Here is a 19,514-nt window from a genome sequence, read left to right on the forward strand (position 1 = left end):
TTTTTTTTTTTTTTTTTTTTTTTTTTTTTTTTTTTTGGTACTTTATGGTTTAATTAGGGCATATATATATTGGTGATGATTGTATAGGTTGGTACTATATTATTACAGATATTAGCAAAATAACATAATTTCAAACACTCAATATATGCTAAGAAAGTTAATTATATTGCGTTTAGGAAATTTAATACGGAGTACATACCAAAAGTTAACCAAATTAATGCAGAAAGAAAACTTAAACAACATAATAATAACCAAATCTAAAAGACTAGAATTATGCCAAACACTACTATAGTCCCTTAGCACTTGCACCCTTCAATGCTTGACTCCCTTCAAACCATGAGCGAAGTACAAGAAAGTCGGATCAATAGCACCATCCTTGCAGTAAGCCATGACCGTAGCACCATCATCGTGCATACTCTCACCCACGAAAAACTGAAGATCATTGAGCTTCGACATCAGAAACTTAGTTGCTGCCTCGACGTTCTTCTTGAATTCATCAGCCTTATCACCCTCCAACTTGGCGGTCAAGTTCTTGATGTACCTCTTAACCCATGCAATAAACTGTTTCTTATCATAGGCAGGTTGTTCTTGCAGCCTAAAGTTGTCGGCAATGTCGACAACCTTGACAGCCTCTTCGTCATCAACAACTTCTTCATCTCCTCCTCCTTCGGCAGAAGGGTTTGCACCAATGTCGACTTCAATGTGACCGCCTTTGACAACCCACTTCCCTTCTACCTCCCAAAGACACCCATTGAAGAGTTCGCTGCACCGGTACGAGTCGGACAAAAGCTCGTCGCCACTAATGATATCCTCGTACACGATCATTGTTCTAGACTTTTTTTTCTTCTTCTCTTCTAACTTGCTAAGAATAAGAATCAATCTAATATGTTTTTTTCTTGTGTATTTTTTGTTGGCATTAGTGTAATGTGTTATGGGTATATATAGAGAAACTTAAACCGCCTTAAAGTAACCTAATTCAATAAGAATTACAATTTTTGCAAAGTTTAGGAAACTTTCCTTTCAAAAATAAAAAGAGAGTTACGGGAAACTTAACAAAGGTGACGTAACATACAAGAGTACAAGGTATGTAATTTCCTAATTACACCAAGTTATCACCGCCTTATAATTTCTCCCATTGGATTGATAATCGGATAAAATTAAAGCACTCTCATAGGGCTTTTGTATTTTTTTTTTTTTTTTTTTTTTTTACTATAAATGTGAAGTCAAAGTGTAAGAGAGAGAAAGAGGGATAAAATGGGTTGGTTTAGGGGGTAACCATGGGTTAGATGGATTTTAATTTTTTTTAAGGTCGTTTAAATGCTTAACTAAGGGTTACACGTGAGTTAAGGGTCTAAAGTGACGTCATAATTGGTTAAAAGTGGAGCATGATAGTAATATTAAAATTTTAAAAGTTTTTACAGTAATAAGTCACAAGATTTTTAATACGCAGTAGTAATTTTTAAAATTACATTAATGCGCAATATTAAAATTTTCCTAATTATTTTAGCTTAGTAGATTAATGCAAGTATTTGTTTGTATTTTTTTTTAATTATTTTTTTTTTCTTTTGTGTGCGTGTTTTGGTAGATGGTTGAAAGTAAGAAAAAATTAGCTATACTAAAAAAAGTCTCTTTGTTTCCTATTAGTTGAGTCTTGAGACGGTTTAATTTTGACACAATTCTCCTAATAAGTTATTTTTACTTACTTTGTCATTCATCCTTAAAATAAAAATTTATTAGAGTATCATGTTAGGTTTATCTCAATATATATTTTTCGAATATGTATGTTTCTTTGTTTTTTCCTATTTAAATGTAAATATATCGACGTTTGTAAAACATGCATTACAGCATTAGGCCTAAAGAATTGTGTCCACAAAAAAATTAAGGGAGAAGCATCTTTTAATTATGAAGTAATTTCAACTAAACGACTATATTATCTTTTTTAATTATAACATTGAGATTTTCAAGCTTGCCTACATATGCACATTTTATAACGTTAATATATTTAAATGACTTTAGTAAAAATTGTGCAAAGTTCATATTTTGAAAGCATAAATTGTAAAAAATTTAACAACAGACATATATGACTAAAATGAGACATGGATGAATATGGAATTCTTGACGTAGGAATTGGAAAGGATAATTAAAAAGATTTGTGTGAATGGTGTAAAATTTTCAGTATTGTGATTAGAAAAATAAATAGAGGAAGTACTACGTAGAAGAAATCATTTGCAAATACGGTAACTATTATTTTATCATTACACAAAACAACTGTGTTCATCTGTATTTGAAGTTTTGAACATAGATTGACGAATTTTTCTAAGTTTGATGCTGTCGTACTATATATAGTGGATGATTATTTACTACTATTATTACTAGTACTCGTATGCTATAAGCTATTACGTATAATAATGTTTATAAATAAGATGTCAACGAGTCATAAGCTCCGATCATAACACTTGTAGAGTTGTAGCCTTGTAAGTGGGGTACAAATATGCAATTGGGTCTTAAATAGATATCAACTTGTATGCTAAAAAAGGAAATCTTCTGATATTTCTTGTTCATTAGCAACGGTCTTTTCTTTTTTAAAGAACCAACAATATTTAGTGACTATTTTCTAGTGTCCCTATTTTTAGTCTTATTTAACTTTTTACGGTCACTAAAACACAATTTTATAATCATTTTATTTCTATAGTGCATAAAAATTATACAAACTTTTTATTAATAAAATATACAAGATTAATAGAAATTTATAATCAAAGTTTTTTGAAATTTGACTCATTTATTGACCCATTTATTTGCAATGGGGCCAAAAAAAAAAAATATTTCGACAAAATACAAGTATCATCATAAGTTCTGCTGTTTTGCGATATTATGAGCATACACACTACAAAATTTTAATAAATTGTATTTTTCCGATTATAAATTGTCAAACGTAATTTTTTTTTTTTTTTGTTTTGTTTTGATAATTAAAAGCTTAATTAAAAGTACAAAAGTGAGTTTATTTGGTTAACAGAATTTAAATACGTACCTAAAAATGTTATCAGTGATGAAGCCAATCGATCAGAATACATAGATTGATGATAAAGGAATTTTAATGGACATGAGAAACGTGGATGCATATAAGAAGGGTTTTTGCATCTTACTTTCATGGGTTTTTTCTCAACCTTGTGAAAATCTCTCCAAAACTCCAACTACTGCTACCATACCAGCTACTCACACTATCACCTTGCCAAACACTCTATTTTTACCCAGGAGTAGTGTTTAGATCTAATAAAAACATTACTCATTACCCAAAATGCTACTCTGTTGAACATCCTTTGTATGTAACAACCCATCAACAACAATATAATTGTGTAAAATAATGTTAAGTTCATTATTTGATTTTAAACGGAAGTTATTTATCCTCATTTTGTTTAGAGAAACCGATCAGATCACTGACAAAAAAAATGCAAACGATCACGTGAATTATATTTTTAATCTTTAGAAGTTATTGACATGATATGTTTGAGATGCTTCAAATTTAATTTAATTCACTTTAACTTTTGCACTTATTTCTCTATTACTAAATTGATACCAGATTAGTAAAATAATAAACAATATAATTAGAAATTTGGAAAGTAATGTCATAGGAGTATTAGATTCTTGATACATTAGGGTCTTTTCATGGGTTAGATTTTTTCAATCTTTCAAAAGGTATGACATTAATTTTGTTACACTTTGTCAAGTTCCAACTTCTAGGCCAGAATTATTAACAAAATTCTATTTGTAGGTTGTTAAATATTCAAAAATTGTGAGGAACCTTCTTCCTACTAATAATGGAAACAAATACCACTTACTAAAAGTTCTTACATAGTTTTTGTTTGATTGAGTTCTTCTCTGAATTAATCAACAATCAAAAGAATGATGACAAAAAGTCAAAGGAACCTAGCCTTTGATTATAATTATTATTGTGTACGATAGAGTTGGAATATTTTTATTCTAAAATAATTGCTATATAACAAGCTGCCAAACATGTTTCAAAATGTATGATAGTAAGGAGAACTCCAAAAAATTGTAGAAAATGACTTCCAAATTGTTTTCTTACTATTCATATGTTAATCTCTTTCTAATTTTCTGTTTATTATGGCTTCAAACACCCATTATTCAAGCTGATCATGAACATCAGAGAAAGGTAAGCATCTTCATTCTTGTCAAATTAACATGCATGCCAATAATTTCTTCAAATTGAATTTTGAAATAATGTTATGTTTATTGTATTTAAACTTGATTTGAATTATATATATTGTATGATTTTTGCAGATTTATATTATATATATGGGGGATCGGCGTTACTCTAATATCTCTGCTAAGGACTTCTATTTGGACATGTTGACTGGTGTTCTTGAAAGGTCAGTTGTACATGCTTACCATTGAGAAAAGAGAAAAATCAACTGAATGAAAGATGATGGAAAAAACATTTTTTTAAGCTTATGATCATGTTTATTTTTTATTTATTTATTTTTTTTTCAACGAGATTTAATCTCATGTTTTCGGGATTTTTCAATCATTTAAAGTACGTATGAAATTATGTTGAAGTCAAACAAGGACTAGGAAAAACAAATTCTAGACTTTGCCATACTTGTGATGAAGGTTACAACGTGCGTAAGTGGTCCTCATAATTGTCATTTTTTATAGTAATCTATTTGACAATTAAGTTGGATATTGTAATAAATCTTATACTTGTAAATTAAATTATCTTCTTGTATGTACTTCAATTACCTTTAACTAATTCATGCTCATAGGCTGATAGACACACGTTAGAAAATCCCTATATTATTATTATACATGGTGTTTCGGTTCTTGGTCTTGATTATTTTTCATGCTATATATTTTCATAAAACATGAACTAATGTAATAACGTTATGCAATGAAAATTGCATTTGCAGTGTCCCTTCAGAAAAAACTTCAGAATATCTACTTTATACTTACGAGAACTTCCAAGGATGTGTCGCAAAACTTACCGAAGATGAAGCAAAGAAAGCATCTAGTACGTTCGTTGCGCTTACTTTAATATATAGTTTCTCATATTATTGTTATTATTATTATCAATTGAAATGATTTAATTAAAGTGTTCTTTGCCACCTTTATTACATATTTATATTGAGATAAAATTAATTATGATAGGGATTAATGGTGTGTTTTCGGTATTTCCCAATCGGAAGAAGAAACTTCATACAACAAGGTCATGGGATTTCATGGGTTTCTCTCAAGATGTTGAGAGAAGTGCGATGGAGAGTGACATTACTATTGGAGTATTCGATACTGGTATTTGGCCGGAATCCGAGAGCTTTCGAGATGAGGGTTTCGGTCCACCACCCTCCAAATGGAAGGGCATATGTCAAACTTCAAACGATAACTTCACTTGCAACAAGTAAGGTTCCTCTACATTATTAGCACCTTTTAAATTTTATATTCCCCTTGAGGCCTGAATAAGTGCCCTAGGGCCGCGTTTAATGTTTTTTTTTTTAATCTTTTTTTCAATGTGGGATAACTTATATGTAGACAACATATAAAGATGTTTTAATATATCTTATAGTTCAATTGTAAATCACAGTTTGAAGGAAAACGTACTTTGATATTAATTTTTGCATTATTGTATGCAGCAAGATAATAGGGGCACGTTACTTTCGAGCGGATGGAGAAATTCCAGAAGATGACATAGCGTCACCAAGAGACACAATGGGGCATGGAACACATTGTGCATCCATAGCCGCAGGAGGAGTGGTGAACAAAGCAAGTTTCCTAGGACTAGGCGAAGGAACTGCTCGAGGCGGTGTACCATCAGCTAGAATAGCTGTGTACAAAGTATGTTGGACAGATACTTGCTGGGAAGCTGATATCCTGGCTGCATTTGATGCCGCAATATCAGATGGAGTGGACGTCATATCGGCTTCACTTGGATTCGATGCATTACCATACTTTGAGGATACAATTGCTATAGGAGCTTTTCATGCTATGAAACATGGGATCTTGACCTCGAGTGCTGCCGGAAATAGTGGTCCAAGACTTAATACACTCAGTAATATTGCACCATGGTTACTCACGGTTGGAGCTAGTACCATAGACCGTAAATTTACCACACAAGTCATACTTGGTAATGGCATGGCTATTGAGGTTAGTGAATTTTTTTTTTATTTTTTATTTTTTATTTTTATTTTATATAGGCGGATTATAATCCTTGAATACCATTTTCAAGACTTTAAACAACTAAGCTAGTTAGTATGTCATCTACTAGAATAAATTGATTATAATTATGTTAACCTTTTCTATTTGTACTCCTACAAATTGAAAGGGCAAATAATGGAAAGAGTCCCGATATATATAGGTCAGGTCAAACTGAATATCATGAGTTTCTAATCAGAATTGCATATCAAATTGAAACACAAGCTAGATCATATACCTAAATTCTAGATCGTATCAACCAGCAGATCCTTAATTGGACTGACCATATCAGATTGTCATATCAAATTGTCATATAGTATTTTATATATATATATATTTCTGAGTATCAACCATTAGCTTAAGCTTTTGGTTGAATTGATCCTTTAACATGGGATCGGTGCCAGTATGACACAAAGGTCATGAATTCAAATCTCATCCATCCCACTTTCAATATTAGAGTACATTTAATATTAGAATTTAATCTTTCCTTACTTGATGCAGGGAGTTTCTCTAAATACATTTGAAGATGATGATAAGACATTCCCCCTAATTTATGGAGGAGATGCAGCAAACAAATCATATGAAGAGCCATTACTCTCCCGGTAAATGATTACAAAACATGATATTCAATTCTTAGCATGAATTTGGTTTTGAATATTGAAGAACTAATTATAATTATTATGTTAACTAGTAATCACATATATTATGTAACAAAATTGTAGGTATTGCGATTTAGACACATTAAATAAAACATTGGTGAAAGGCAAGATTGTAATATGTGATTGGATAATACCTGGGGAGGAGCCTTTTGTTGCTGGCGCGGCTGGGATGATAATGCAAGATGTCGAACCCCATGATCATGCATCTTCCTTCCCTCTCCCTGCATCTTATCTTCGTGTTGATGATGCTGCTCGCGTTCTCTCCTACACTAGAAATTTAACGAGGTATTACTCTTTTAGTCGATGTACTCTCTCCGTTTTTAAATACTTGTCTCACATTTCTTTTTCGGCCGTTTTTTAAATACTTGCTCCATTTCCTCATTTAATTTTTTTTTACAATATTTAATTCATTTTTCTCAACTAGTGGACCCAACATAATCATATTTTATTAATTTCACATTCTCTCCTCTCTAATTTTTTTTTTTCAATGAGAACACTCTCCCCTCTAATTCTCTCAAGTCTCAACTATGTTACTTATGCTTTTTTTTTATAATTTTTTTTATTCTTTCATCTATCCCATTACCTCCATATTTTATTATTTTCTTCAATTTCTCCTAAAACTCCGCGCATAGAGCAATTAATGTGTACTCCGTAACGTGTAACATACTATTATACTTATACAACACCTTTATCAAGTTAATTTTGGTTGTTTGTTTTTACAATAATGTATATATTTCTTATGTATTTATGTAGTAGTACACCAATTGGAACAATAAAAAGAAGTGTTCAAGTCGAGGATACATCAGCTCCTTTCGTTGTCTCATTTTCCTCAAGGGGTCCTAATCCAATTTCTCCAGGAATCCTTAAAGTAAGAGTATACGAAACTTGTTCATACCATCATTGCAATAATCTACATATTTTTAGCAAGTAACAACTTATCAATAACATAATACTAAAACAGACATCAAGAATGACACATGTCAATTCCTGGTGTAGTTTTTTTCTCTCCAAAACACCCCTTTCCTATTTTACTAAAATCTTCTTTGACAATATTAATATAATATAACTATCATAATATTATTACAAATCTTTTATAATAAATATATTCCTTTATAGTATTTTCTCCGTTTTCCATATCTTTTAATATATTACTTTGTATATCATATATTTAATACATAATATTTTATTCCTTTAAATAAGGTAATTTTGTAACAATATTTAAAATGATGAATCTATTAAAATGATTCTTACTACACAAATTATTATTATTGTTATTGTTAAACGGGGATTTCGATTTTTTTAATACTTTAATTGGTTTCTCGCCTAATTCTTCTAATATGAAGAATATAACAAAATGAAGGAAGATTAGCAACATATTGTAACATTATAAACATTTTATCAATGCATGTAATTAGGTAAGAAAATTTGATTAATTAAAATTTTATTCTTTTTATTTGTATATCTCCAACACTTTCATATATTATAACATTTTTGGAAATTTTTTTACCAATTATCATTAAATTGGAATTATTATTAATTAGAAAGACTTGCGTGGACCTGGTCCACAATAATATTATTGTGGACCCGAGATTATACACACGCAACTGACATTATATTGAATATAGTGACCCTTATTTTTAACATAGTAACCTTATTTTTAACATAATAACCTTTATTAAAACTTTTATAACGTTTAATATTATTGTGAACTTGAATACGACGTTATGACCCTAATTTTAACATCGTTACCTTTATTATTCATATTGACCATTATATAAAATATTTCATTAAAAATATTAACCTCTTACAGCCTATATATTACCAAAATGACTTTTATTTCAACGTAATGACCTTATTTTTATTATAGTGACCTTTTTTTTTATATTATATTAATAGAACAACCATAGTTTCTCTAATATTAGTGGTCCACAATAAATTAGTGTGAACCAGGTTCATTTAAGAATTTATGATTATTAATTCTACCTATTATGTGTAATACATAATTTTAGATACCTATTTGGTTAATAAAAGAAAATTGATACTAATTTATCATTGAATTTTTAAAACAATGGTCTAATATGTAGTTTTAATAAATTCATTTTGACTATTTTGTTATATTCCATGTTTCATTTCATTATACACGAAATATAAGAAGATAATAAATATGTTGTATTTTATTTTTAATACATTTTTTTTCTTTTATTGATTAAATATAGTGAAATAACCGTGCATGGCACGGGACCTAATCTAATTAATATATAATACTTACCTCCATTTTTTAGTTGACACATATTCCCTTTTAGAAAGTTTATTTTTAGTTGACACGTTTTCTTTTTGAGTAAGTTTTATATCTTGTTTTTTTAATGTACCCAACTTTGCTGTAACATTCTCTCATTATCTTTCCTCTCCTTAATATATGTGCCTAAGTTGAGCGTGTCGCTAATTGATTTATTTGGTCTGCGTGCCAAATTTTTAATTTCTTAGCCAGATTTGATTGCACCCGGAGAAAGCATCCTAGCAGCATATTCACCGGTTGCACCTCCTTCCGGAATTATGGGTGATCAAAGGTCCGTGAAATATTTTATAGCATCAGGGACATCCATGGCTTGCCCTCATGCCACCGCAGTTGCAGCTTATGTTAAGTCTTTTCATCCTACTTGGTCCGAAGCTGCCATCAAATCTGCTCTCATGACTACCGGTACAAATATTTTTAGCCTTTCGTAAAAATGTCTGCAAACTGATAACTCGCTTATCTTTAAAAGTTTATAACTAGTAATTTTCAATGTGAAATTTAATAGCCTTGCCAATGAGTAGCGCTACAAATGAAGAAGCCGAATTAGCCTATGGTTCCGGCCAAATCAATCCATTGAAGGCAATAGACCCTGGCCTAGTATACGACGTTGGAGTAAGTGACTACATGAAGTTCTTATGTAGTCACGGCTACAATGAAACTGCAATAAGGTTTATCACAGGAGGAAGTAGTTGCGGTCACAAGAGATCTACCAATTGGGATCTGAATTATCCTTCAATCGCGCTACCTACAAGCTTAGGCCCCTTTGACACCGTGTTTACGAGGACAGTCACAAACGTTGGTTCACCAAATTCAACATACAAGGCTATAGTAACCGTGCCAAGAGACCAGCCTATTGTGATCAAAGTACAACCATCTGTTTTGTCATTCAAATCTGTTGGCGAAAAATTGTCATTTAAAGTGAGAGTTTATGGGACAATTGGTATGAGAGCTTTGATATCATCTTCTTTGGTGTGGGATGATGGTCAACATCAAGTTCGGAGCCCTATTGTTGTTTTTAATTTGTCTTAGAATTGACAAGTTGAAAATTTCTTTTTCATCAAAATATGGGGAATAATGCAAATTAAAGCTGACTTTTACTACTTATTTTCAGAATAATTCTATTGGTGTACACTTGTATAGGAGGGTTGAATTTATTTAATTATTTAATTTATGCTTCAAGTAATTATTTTATCAATGTAATCTATCAAATTCATTAACTATTGAAACCCTAGCTTTTACTTTTCCATACAATTGAGAATATGAACTATTTATAAAGCTTTTTTTTTTTTTCCAAAATTGGATAGAATTTCCAAGTAGTTCACGACCGCATTGCTTTGAGTTTGATTTACTTACAAATCTAAAGTGCAAGACCGATTGAAAATGGTATGATTGAGAGGATTAACCTCTCAAGCTTACCGGTTAATACATCTCTATTTTTCAATGTAATTATGCAAGGCAACTCACAAGTGCACAATAACGGCTTTTACAGATAGTGTTTTGTACTTAAAATCACTATATATACTTAGCCAGTTAGGAGATGTTACTAAACTGAGTTGAACTGATTGAAAATTAGAAAATGAAGAAAATTAGGAAATGAAAATAAGCTGAAGGAACAGACCCTTAGTACGGAGTAGTACATATACATCATCTCACTTTTAAAAATTTGCAAGACATGACGGAGACGTTATAAGTCAATAGTATTATATTGAAATGTTCATTCTTCTTTGAAATATTCTTTTCACGCTATTATTCTTGAGCTTTGATGATCACTACTTTTCCAACCTTTAAAGTTTACTTATGAGAAGTTTAGAATTAGCAACTAGCTAGTAAAATAGTCAACTCATTTTTTAATTTGTAGAGTACTTCAATAGTTCAATTTAATTTGTTTTAGAAATAATCTTTATCAATAATAAGTCCAATCGATCCACTAGGTTTAAAAAATTAATGCCAACTAGTTATATGATGTGTGACCCGACCCATGTTTGATTTTTTTTTTTTTTTTTGAACACACCCGACCCATATTTGATTTTATTATAAGGAACTTTGTGAAATGAAATTTGTGAAATTAATAAATTAAAGATAAATATAATTAAAATTTGAAATCCCATAAAAAAGCTAGAAATCTAATAGAGGAGTGACCTTGATATATCGTGTATCAGACCTAATATGTTCCGTTACTATTTTGTGTTCTTACATATATTTGTATTAAAATGTTTACTATCTATTTTACTAGATATATTATGGAATGGCTTTCTGCTATAAAGTGATAACAATAATGAATAAAAAAATATGGAGGTAAGTGTAACATTACATAACATCTATGTGGCCTAGGTAGCATGGTAGATATGTTTGTTTTGTGGATTGGTATATGTAAAGGGTGACAGAAATAACTAATAAGTGGATCTTGGTATGATCCTTTGTAAATGGGAATAAAGTTTGATGTATGAGGCAAATTTATAGCAGATTGACTATGATAGTGGTTGAATATATCATTCTTATATTATTTGATTGATTTAAGGACTAATAAGCAAGGTTTGATGGAGTGTAAGAGATTGACTCATGATTTGAAGGTCTTGGGATCGGATCAAATTCTGTGACCCAGTAAATAATTCTTGGAGGTAGAGATCCCCTTTTCTTCCCCCTTACAATCTTTGGATCAAATTGGATTGATATGGGAGAAATTTCGTTTCATTACCTTAAAAAATTTAAATAAACCATGTAACTACAATTGCTAGCATGGTTGAAGGTTTATATTAAATTAGGATTATTAAGAAAACTTCACATATATATATTTAAGAATCATATCTTCTAGTACTTGTATTTCCTTTTTTTCATTCAATCCATTGTTTGCCTTCATTGTTGTAAGAAGTAAGAATGGTCTAAATCTCAATCAATTTTTCATTTTACGACCTCTCCAATAGTAAACAAATTGTTCAATAATTATGCTAAGGATCTATTAATCTGATACAAGTGCTGCTTATTAACAATTTAATATTGGTTTTGTTGGATAATTTACTTTATTTATACTTAGCTAGATTAAGTATATATTTGAACTAATCAATTATAAGCTAAGAAGGAATAAAAATGTTGTTTTCTTCACGTACACAACCCCCCCATCCCCCCCCCCCCCACCCCAAAAAAAAAAAAAAAAAGAGATGAGAGAGAGTTAATTATTCTTTTGAATCCATCAAAAAAAATAAAAGTGTTACCAATTCTCTTAAAGTGGCATTATAAAAGAAGCTTAGTTCAGTTGTAATTGTTCGTAGCTAATGACATTTGAGAGTATGGCTCCCAAATTATTTTCTCTCTATTATAAGTGTGGAATCCTTCTAAGCTTCATCTGTTTATGGCTTCTTGCGCCGCTTAATCAAGCTAATCAAACTCAAAGAGAGGCAAGCATGCATATTAATCAAATATTTTTGTTTTACACTTACACTTATTTTTGCATTTTTTGAAAGAAAATTTGTTGCTTGTTATTCTTTTTTGATATACTCATTTTTTTTTTTTTTTTTTTTTTTGTTTTCGAATCTAAATATATAATACCTTAATATTTCTTTCTCTTCTTAATGGTATAGAAATTAGTCCATGCATAGATGGCTTCTCCTTAATATAAACTACTTGGTCATTGTATCAATATATAGTAACTGAGCATAACAAAAAAGAACAAGGGGAATACATCTCACTAAAAACATAGTTTGATTATTCTTCCTTGGAACGTACAAATTAAGGAATAGCTATCAATCATAAGTATGTAGGTAAAATTTAAAGTAAATTTTAAATACTACCTCCGTTTCATATTATTTGTAACAATTAGACATTTTTCCTCTCTACTTTTATCAAATCGTTGCAAATAATATAAAACGGAGGTAGTATTATGTTTATTAGCTCTGGATCGAATCTCCTCAAAACCACCTAGCTGTGTGATGCATGAGTTTTATTTCTTTATATTATTTAATAAAATTTGCTTTTGTTTGTAATAGATGAGGAAAGATTCATGGAATGAAAGTTTAAATTTTGACTATAGTTTTGAGTTTGAAGAACGTTATTGAAATTAGGAAATGAAATTGGTTCACTCGCCTTATTATATCTTACTAATTAATCAGAGTGTATTTATGTAGACTTATATTGTATACATGGGTGATCGGATTAATCCAGACGGTTCTGCAAAAAGCCTTCATATTGACATGTTAAGCAACGTTCTTGAGGGGTGAGGACAATTTTCTACTCTACTTATCATATTATATTTTATATTATTATGGGTTTTTTAATGTAACATTCTATAAAATTTAATAATATTCAAATATAAATGTTGAATTGAAGACTGGCCACATAAATTATTTTTTTTATTTTTTTATTATTTTTTTTTTCTGGTCACACCGTATGGCTAGTTGGCACACACTAAGTAAACCCCTTACTTACGAGTAATTCTTGACCGGAAAACCTCTGACCAATTGAGTAACCCCTGACAGAGTAAGGGCCTGTTCTTTTCAGCTCCAATCAGTTCAGTAAATCAAAACAGGCCCTAAGTACCCCTAATAGAGTGAGTAACCCCTATAGTACTAACAAAGTATTCGCATGATATATGGTTGGCCATACAGTGTAGCCATCCATATGCATATGAAAGTTTGTGTTTCTTTTAAATTTTGTTGCAATGTAACAATAATATTCTTGCCAAAAGTTTCTTGATAAAATTTCCATTTATCCTCAAAATCAACCTCTTTATAATTTACAATTTATATGTTGGTGTCATTTTACATATGGACGAAACAACTATGTTAGTGTGCCTTCTCACAAGGTTTCGGAACACCTTCTATATTCATACGAGAATTTCCATGGATGCGTAGCAATACTAACTGAAGATGAAGCAGAGGTTATCGCTGGTACATTACTTTGAACCTTTAATTGTACTACTCTCTTCTAAGAACTTATTTTCCCTAATTGTACTAATTGGAACTTACGTACAACAATATATCGATTATGCAAGGCATGAATGGAGTTGTTTCCGTTTTTCGAAACGAAAATGTTTACCATCATACAACAAGGTCTTGGGATTTCATGGGCGTCCTTGAGAATGTTGAGAGAAGCAACATCGAGAGTGATGTTATTGTTGGAGTTATTGATAGTGGAATTTGGCCTGAATCTGAAAGCTTTCAAGATGAAGGTCTTAGTCCACCTCCCACCAAATGGAAGGGCCGATGTCAAACTTCACAAAACTTTACATGTAACAAGTAAGATTTCTCTTTTTATACTAAAGTATGTCAAAATTTACATTTTTGTAAATTTGTGAAATAAAAACTATTCTTTAATCGTCTAAACTATATACTCCCTTCGTGTTTTAATAAGTGTTACACTTATCAAATACGGTCGTATTTTAATAAGTGTACACTTTCATTTTTAACAAAAAGTTACAATTTTAATATTATATCTCTCTCCTCTTATGGTTCTCATCCAAACTCACCACTACTTTTTTTTATTTTTTATTTTTTTTTTATTATTATTTTTTTTTCTCTCACATTCATTATTTTTCAATAAATTATTAACCACCCCATCTTTTTTTTACAATTTTTTTAATACTTTAAGTACCTTACTTACCTCTTATCTTATTTAAGTCAATTAATTTGCCTAAAACTATGTGCCAATCAAAGTGTTACACTTATAAAAACACAGTGAGAGCGAGTAATATAAATATTTATATAACATAATACTCCTTATAATAGTTTATTTTGAATATAGTAGAGCTGATCATGTTATGCCCATCTCGATTTTTGACCTGCTGGCCTAGCCAGATGTCAAGTTGGGCCCGACTAAATATTTTTTTTTTTTTTTTTTTTTTTTTTTTTGTTTTCCTGTGGGCCTTAGACATGTTTTGGCTAACCCGAAATGTAGCCCTTTGATCACCTCTAGATTATAGGATTGTGGGAGGAACCTAGCCTTTGATACCATATCATGTACTAGTATTTAGGATGAATATAGCCAATCCTTGACTAGAGAAGCTTGATGGTATATACTCCATATACTAGTAATAAATTTTGAAACAATTTAATCTTACCATTATTATATGCTTTCACTCTTGTAGCAAGATAATTGGTGCTCAATATTTTCGAGCTGATGGAAACTTCAGCAAGGACGAACCATCACCAAGAGACACAGTTGGGCACGGAACACACACTGCCTCCATAGTTGCTGGAAGAGTTGTACAAAGCGCAAGCTTCCTAGGCCTCGGCCAAGGAATTGCTCGAGGGGGTGTACCATCAGCCAGGATCGCCGTTTACAAGACGTGTTGGTCCTATGAAGGTTGTAAATTTGCCGATGTCTTGGCAGCATTTGATGCAGCCATATCAGATGGAGTGGACATCATTTCAGTTTCACTTGGAAATCCTGAAATCGAAGCATTACCGTACTTTCGTGATCCAATAGCCATAGGATCATTTCATGCAATGAAACGAGGAATCTTGACTTCTACGCCTAGTGGCAATACTGGTCCTGGTCTTCGAAGTCTCAGCAATTATGCACCATGGTTACTCACCGTAGGAGCCGGTACTATAGATCGTAAGTTTATCACTAACGTCCAACTTGACAATGGCCTGGTGTTTGAGGTGAGTTACATACTATTCTTTACTCCCTCCCAAAAATTCACATTTAGTCGTGTGATATGTTATTAAATTCATCTCGATGTGTAGTTTCATAATGTCAAGAATTTATATTTTTTGGTACGGAGTAATATATAATCAAAGATATTAATGGTCAAATGTAATCCGTAAAGTAGTTGTATTTAGAAAGTTGAAAGGCTGAAAGCTGTAATGTTCAAACATAAATTTTGTTAAATGTACTCTTAATGCAGGGGATTTCACTAAATACATTTGATCTGGAAAATAAGACTTTCCCCCTAATCTACGGAGGAGATGCCCCAGACACGTTATTCTCAAACTCAACACTTTCAAGGTATTATTATTGTACAATTTGTGAGTTTATGCTTAGATACAGAGTTGCTGCATAAGTATATTTGCTTTAATTAATTGTGAATAATTTAATAGAGTAAAATTTCACAAAATTGCAGGTATTGTTTACCAGATTCATTAAATAAAACATTGGTGGAAGGCAAGATTGTAGTATGCGACATGCTATTAAGACCCGACCGTGGGTTAGAGGAGGTTTTTGTTGATGGTGCAGCTGGGACAATAATGCACTTTGTTGAACCCAATCTTTATGATACTGCACTTTCTTTCCCTCTCCCTGCATCTTATGTTCGCGATGATGATGCCGTTCATCTTATTCCCTACACTAGAAACTTAACAAGGTAGTATTAAGTTTGAACTTTTTTCCCGACCCACAATATGAATTAGATTTCATGTTGTCTAAAAGTATTTTTATTATTTTAAACTATGGAGAATCACAACAGGCAATGATGACACATCTAATTTAAGCTCGTGGGTACCACTCATAAACGTTTACCACGACTTGTTGCCATTATTAATTATTTTCAATTGTCATGTGTGTAGTACCCCATTTGGAACAATACATAAAAGTGTAGAAGTGAAGGATGCATCAGCACCATATGTAGCTTCATTTTCCTCCAGAGGTCCTCATCCACTCTCACCCCATATTCTTAAGGTAAGAGATTATGTACTCGTCTAATGAACTGACCGATTAATCATCATTAAGATATAACTAGTACAACTACGCTAAATCAAGCCAGAAGAACTAACATACATACCGGGGTTGATTGCTAATTATAGCCAGATCTAATTGCCCCCGGAGTGGACATTCTAGCAGCTTGGTCACCGGTTGCATCTGTATCGAGAGTTGAAGGTGATCCGCGATCTGTGCCTTATACCATAGCATCTGGGACTTCCATGGCATGCCCACATGCCACTGCTGTTGCTGCTTATGTTAAGTCTTTCCATCCTACTTGGTCCGCTGCTGCCATCAGATCTGCTCTCATGACTACTGGTACGGTATATCTTTCTTTGAAATATATTATTGTTACCATATATCTAGACTTAGTTAATGATTATATATGCTATATACTCTCTTCATTCCTGTTTAGTTGACACACTTTAACTGTCACAATGTTTAGTTTTAGACAAATTAAACTTAATAAATGACTCTTTGTAATTGTATGATACGAGTATTTAATTAATTGGATATGGAGGTTTTTTTTTTTTTTTTTTTTTTTTTTTTTTTTTTTTTTTAAATACAATTAGTGCGTGATTGGATATTTTTTTTATGTAGTGTTTGAATAGTACGCAATATTTTATAATAGGCAATGGATATATAATGGGTAAAAGATGAGGTGAATAATAATAATAATAATAATAATAATAATAATAATAATAATAATAATAATAAAAAAAAAGTGGATTTATGTGATTATGTAAAAAAAAAACAGAAGTTTGTCAGCTAATTATGAATGACTTTATGAAGAAATCTTGTCAGCTAGTTAAGAATAAATAAATAAATAAATAAATAAAAATAAAAAAAATAAAAACTAGGAACATATGTAGTTCATATATTCTTGGACTAGAAAATTGGTACTATTTGTTGATGTAGTGTATCTAGGGGTGAGTAATAGTAATATTAGAGCTGATCAAAGTTGGCCCGGCCAGAGTATAACACAGCTAATATCTTCTTACGTTTATGCAATTTGACAGCTCTACCTATGAGCCATGCTAAAAACGGAGAAGCTGAATTATCATATGGTTCAGGCTACATTAACCCCTTGAAGGCTGTAAACCCCGGCCTTGTATACGATGCTGAAGAGGTTGACTACGTGAAATTCTTGTGCAGTCAAGGCCTCGATGACAATAATATGAACCGAGTAACAGGAGATAATAGCAGTTGTCAAGGAAATACTACTAATTGGGATCTTAATTACCCTTCAATCGCGCTCCCTACAAGTGTAGGCTCCTTTAGTTCAATGTTTACTAGGACTGTCACTAATGTTGGATCCCCTAATTCGACGTATAACGCTGTAGTTACTACGCCTCAAGGGCAGGCATTGTCCATCAAAGTGCAACCATCTGTTTTGTCGTTCAATTCTCTTGGACAGAAAATAACATTTACAGTAAGGGTTTCAGGGACAATTGGTATGAGAGCTTTGATATCATCTTCTTTGGTGTGGGATGATGGTCAACATCAAGTTCGAAGCCCTATTGTTGTTTTTAATTTGTCTTAGATGTTTCATGTTTGGCTTGAAAACTAGATCTATATAAATTTGGATAAATGGGTCAAGTTTGTACATGCATTGTTTTTGTTGATTAAGGATTAAATTGTTCACAATTTGTAAATATATTCAGTAAAATATATTGTAGTAACATGTGTTTGTATATATATAGACATATACATTATACATACTAAACTTGTAGTTTTGTATACTTGTATGTCAATTGGATTGAAATGGATTATTTTGTGTTGATCATCCACTCCACCTCCAGCGGCTTGCATTGCGGACTTGGTCGCCAAATAGACAAGAGCGTGCTATATGATATCTATCTAGCGTGAAAATACACAAGATGTGTAAACAATATAAATATAGGTTAGTACGTAGACTGTAGACTTTAATTACATTCTCCGTTCCACAAATATTGCAACAAAGAATGGAATTTCATATCCAAATCACGTTTTATATATTAAATATCTATAATTATATAAGAGTAAAAATTATAAGAAGTTGATAATGTGAAAATATTTTACAAGACGAATATAACAGGATCTCACTTGGCTATATTTTACGTTACGTATAAATCATAATATGTGGTCAAACAAGCTTTATAAATAATGTAAAAGTCTAATTGTTGCAATATTACTAGAATGGAGGAAGTATATTTTAATAAATGCCAGCTATTTTCATTTCATTTTTAGCCTCCTTTATTCTAACAAGCAAGATATTTCATTAATAATGTCATCATCCATCTAAAAAAAGTTGTAATTGTTTACTTGTTTGGTAAAGAAAACGTACACAACGTTTTGGTACGGTGTATGCATTGCAAGTTGTGCTTATATATAACTTTTTATATGATAAATTACATTATAATATGATCAAGTATTAGAAGTATATATTAGTTTGAATTTATCAACTACAATAAGAGTTAAAAAGTCAAAAAAGTTTGTCACACAAACTTATAATATCATGCAAGAAATCTAAAAATTAATCACTTAAGTGAGACCTATTCTTGTTATGAATGAATCGAATTGAAAATTATAGTCGCCCAACCAGGTGGTTGGGCCGTTTCTTTTGAAATGGTAATATAAATGTTAATAGTAATTTCATTTTATATATATATATATATATATATATATATATATATATATATATATATATATATATATATATATATATATATATATATATATATATATAT

The 19,514-nt window shown here is 31.1% G+C and overlaps 2 protein-coding genes and 1 pseudogene across 2 annotated transcripts; 2 read left to right on the forward strand and 1 right to left on the reverse strand.

Moving 5' to 3' along the window:
- Positions 1 to 312: 312 nt before the first annotated feature.
- LOC145566821 (translationally-controlled tumor protein homolog pseudogene) lies at positions 313 to 835 on the reverse strand (annotated as a pseudogene).
- Positions 836 to 4,314: 3,479 nt separating this feature from the next.
- Positions 4,315 to 10,182, forward strand: LOC145567723 (cucumisin-like). Its single transcript, XM_081627087.1, has 9 exons — positions 4,315 to 4,388; positions 4,926 to 5,026; positions 5,164 to 5,410; positions 5,643 to 6,153; positions 6,703 to 6,803; positions 6,924 to 7,145; positions 7,617 to 7,728; positions 9,345 to 9,558; positions 9,659 to 10,182. The coding sequence occupies exons 1-9, from the start codon at positions 4,315 to 4,317 to the stop codon at positions 10,180 to 10,182; spliced, it is 2,106 nt and encodes a 701-aa protein (XP_081483213.1).
- A 3,104-nt stretch (positions 10,183 to 13,286) lies between these two features.
- LOC145569139 (cucumisin-like) lies at positions 13,287 to 18,328 on the forward strand. Its single transcript, XM_081628504.1, has 9 exons — positions 13,287 to 13,360; positions 13,933 to 14,033; positions 14,138 to 14,381; positions 15,230 to 15,749; positions 15,995 to 16,095; positions 16,211 to 16,450; positions 16,653 to 16,764; positions 16,890 to 17,103; positions 17,805 to 18,328. Exons 1-9 carry the CDS (start codon positions 13,287 to 13,289, stop codon positions 18,326 to 18,328), a joined length of 2,130 nt encoding a protein of 709 aa, XP_081484630.1.
- The last annotated feature ends 1,186 nt before the right edge of the window (positions 18,329 to 19,514 follow it).

The sequence above is a fragment of the Chenopodium album genome, chromosome 11, assembly GCF_948465745.1.
Source record: "Chenopodium album chromosome 11, dcCheAlbu1.1, whole genome shotgun sequence".
Taxonomy (NCBI): Eukaryota; Viridiplantae; Streptophyta; class Magnoliopsida; order Caryophyllales; family Amaranthaceae; genus Chenopodium; species Chenopodium album.

What these genes read in the sequence shown, in the direction of transcription:
- LOC145567723 (XM_081627087.1), top strand. Translation starts at nt 4,315, where the DNA reads ATGGGGGATCGGCGTTACTCTAATATCTCTGCTAAGGACTTCTATTTG. An exon ending in TGAAGCAAAGAAAGCATCTA is followed by an intron (nt 5,027 to 5,163) that starts GTACGTTCGTTG and finishes TAATTATGATAG; the next exon opens with GGATTAATGGTGTGTTTTCG. An exon ending in TTTCTCCAGGAATCCTTAAA is followed by an intron (nt 7,729 to 9,344) that starts GTAAGAGTATAC and finishes TTAATTTCTTAG; the next exon opens with CCAGATTTGATTGCACCCGG.
- LOC145569139 (XM_081628504.1), top strand. Translation starts at nt 13,287, where the DNA reads ATGGGTGATCGGATTAATCCAGACGGTTCTGCAAAAAGCCTTCATATT. An exon ending in CAAAACTTTACATGTAACAA is followed by an intron (nt 14,382 to 15,229) that starts GTAAGATTTCTC and finishes TCACTCTTGTAG; the next exon opens with CAAGATAATTGGTGCTCAAT. An exon ending in TACACTAGAAACTTAACAAG is followed by an intron (nt 16,451 to 16,652) that starts GTAGTATTAAGT and finishes TCATGTGTGTAG; the next exon opens with TACCCCATTTGGAACAATAC.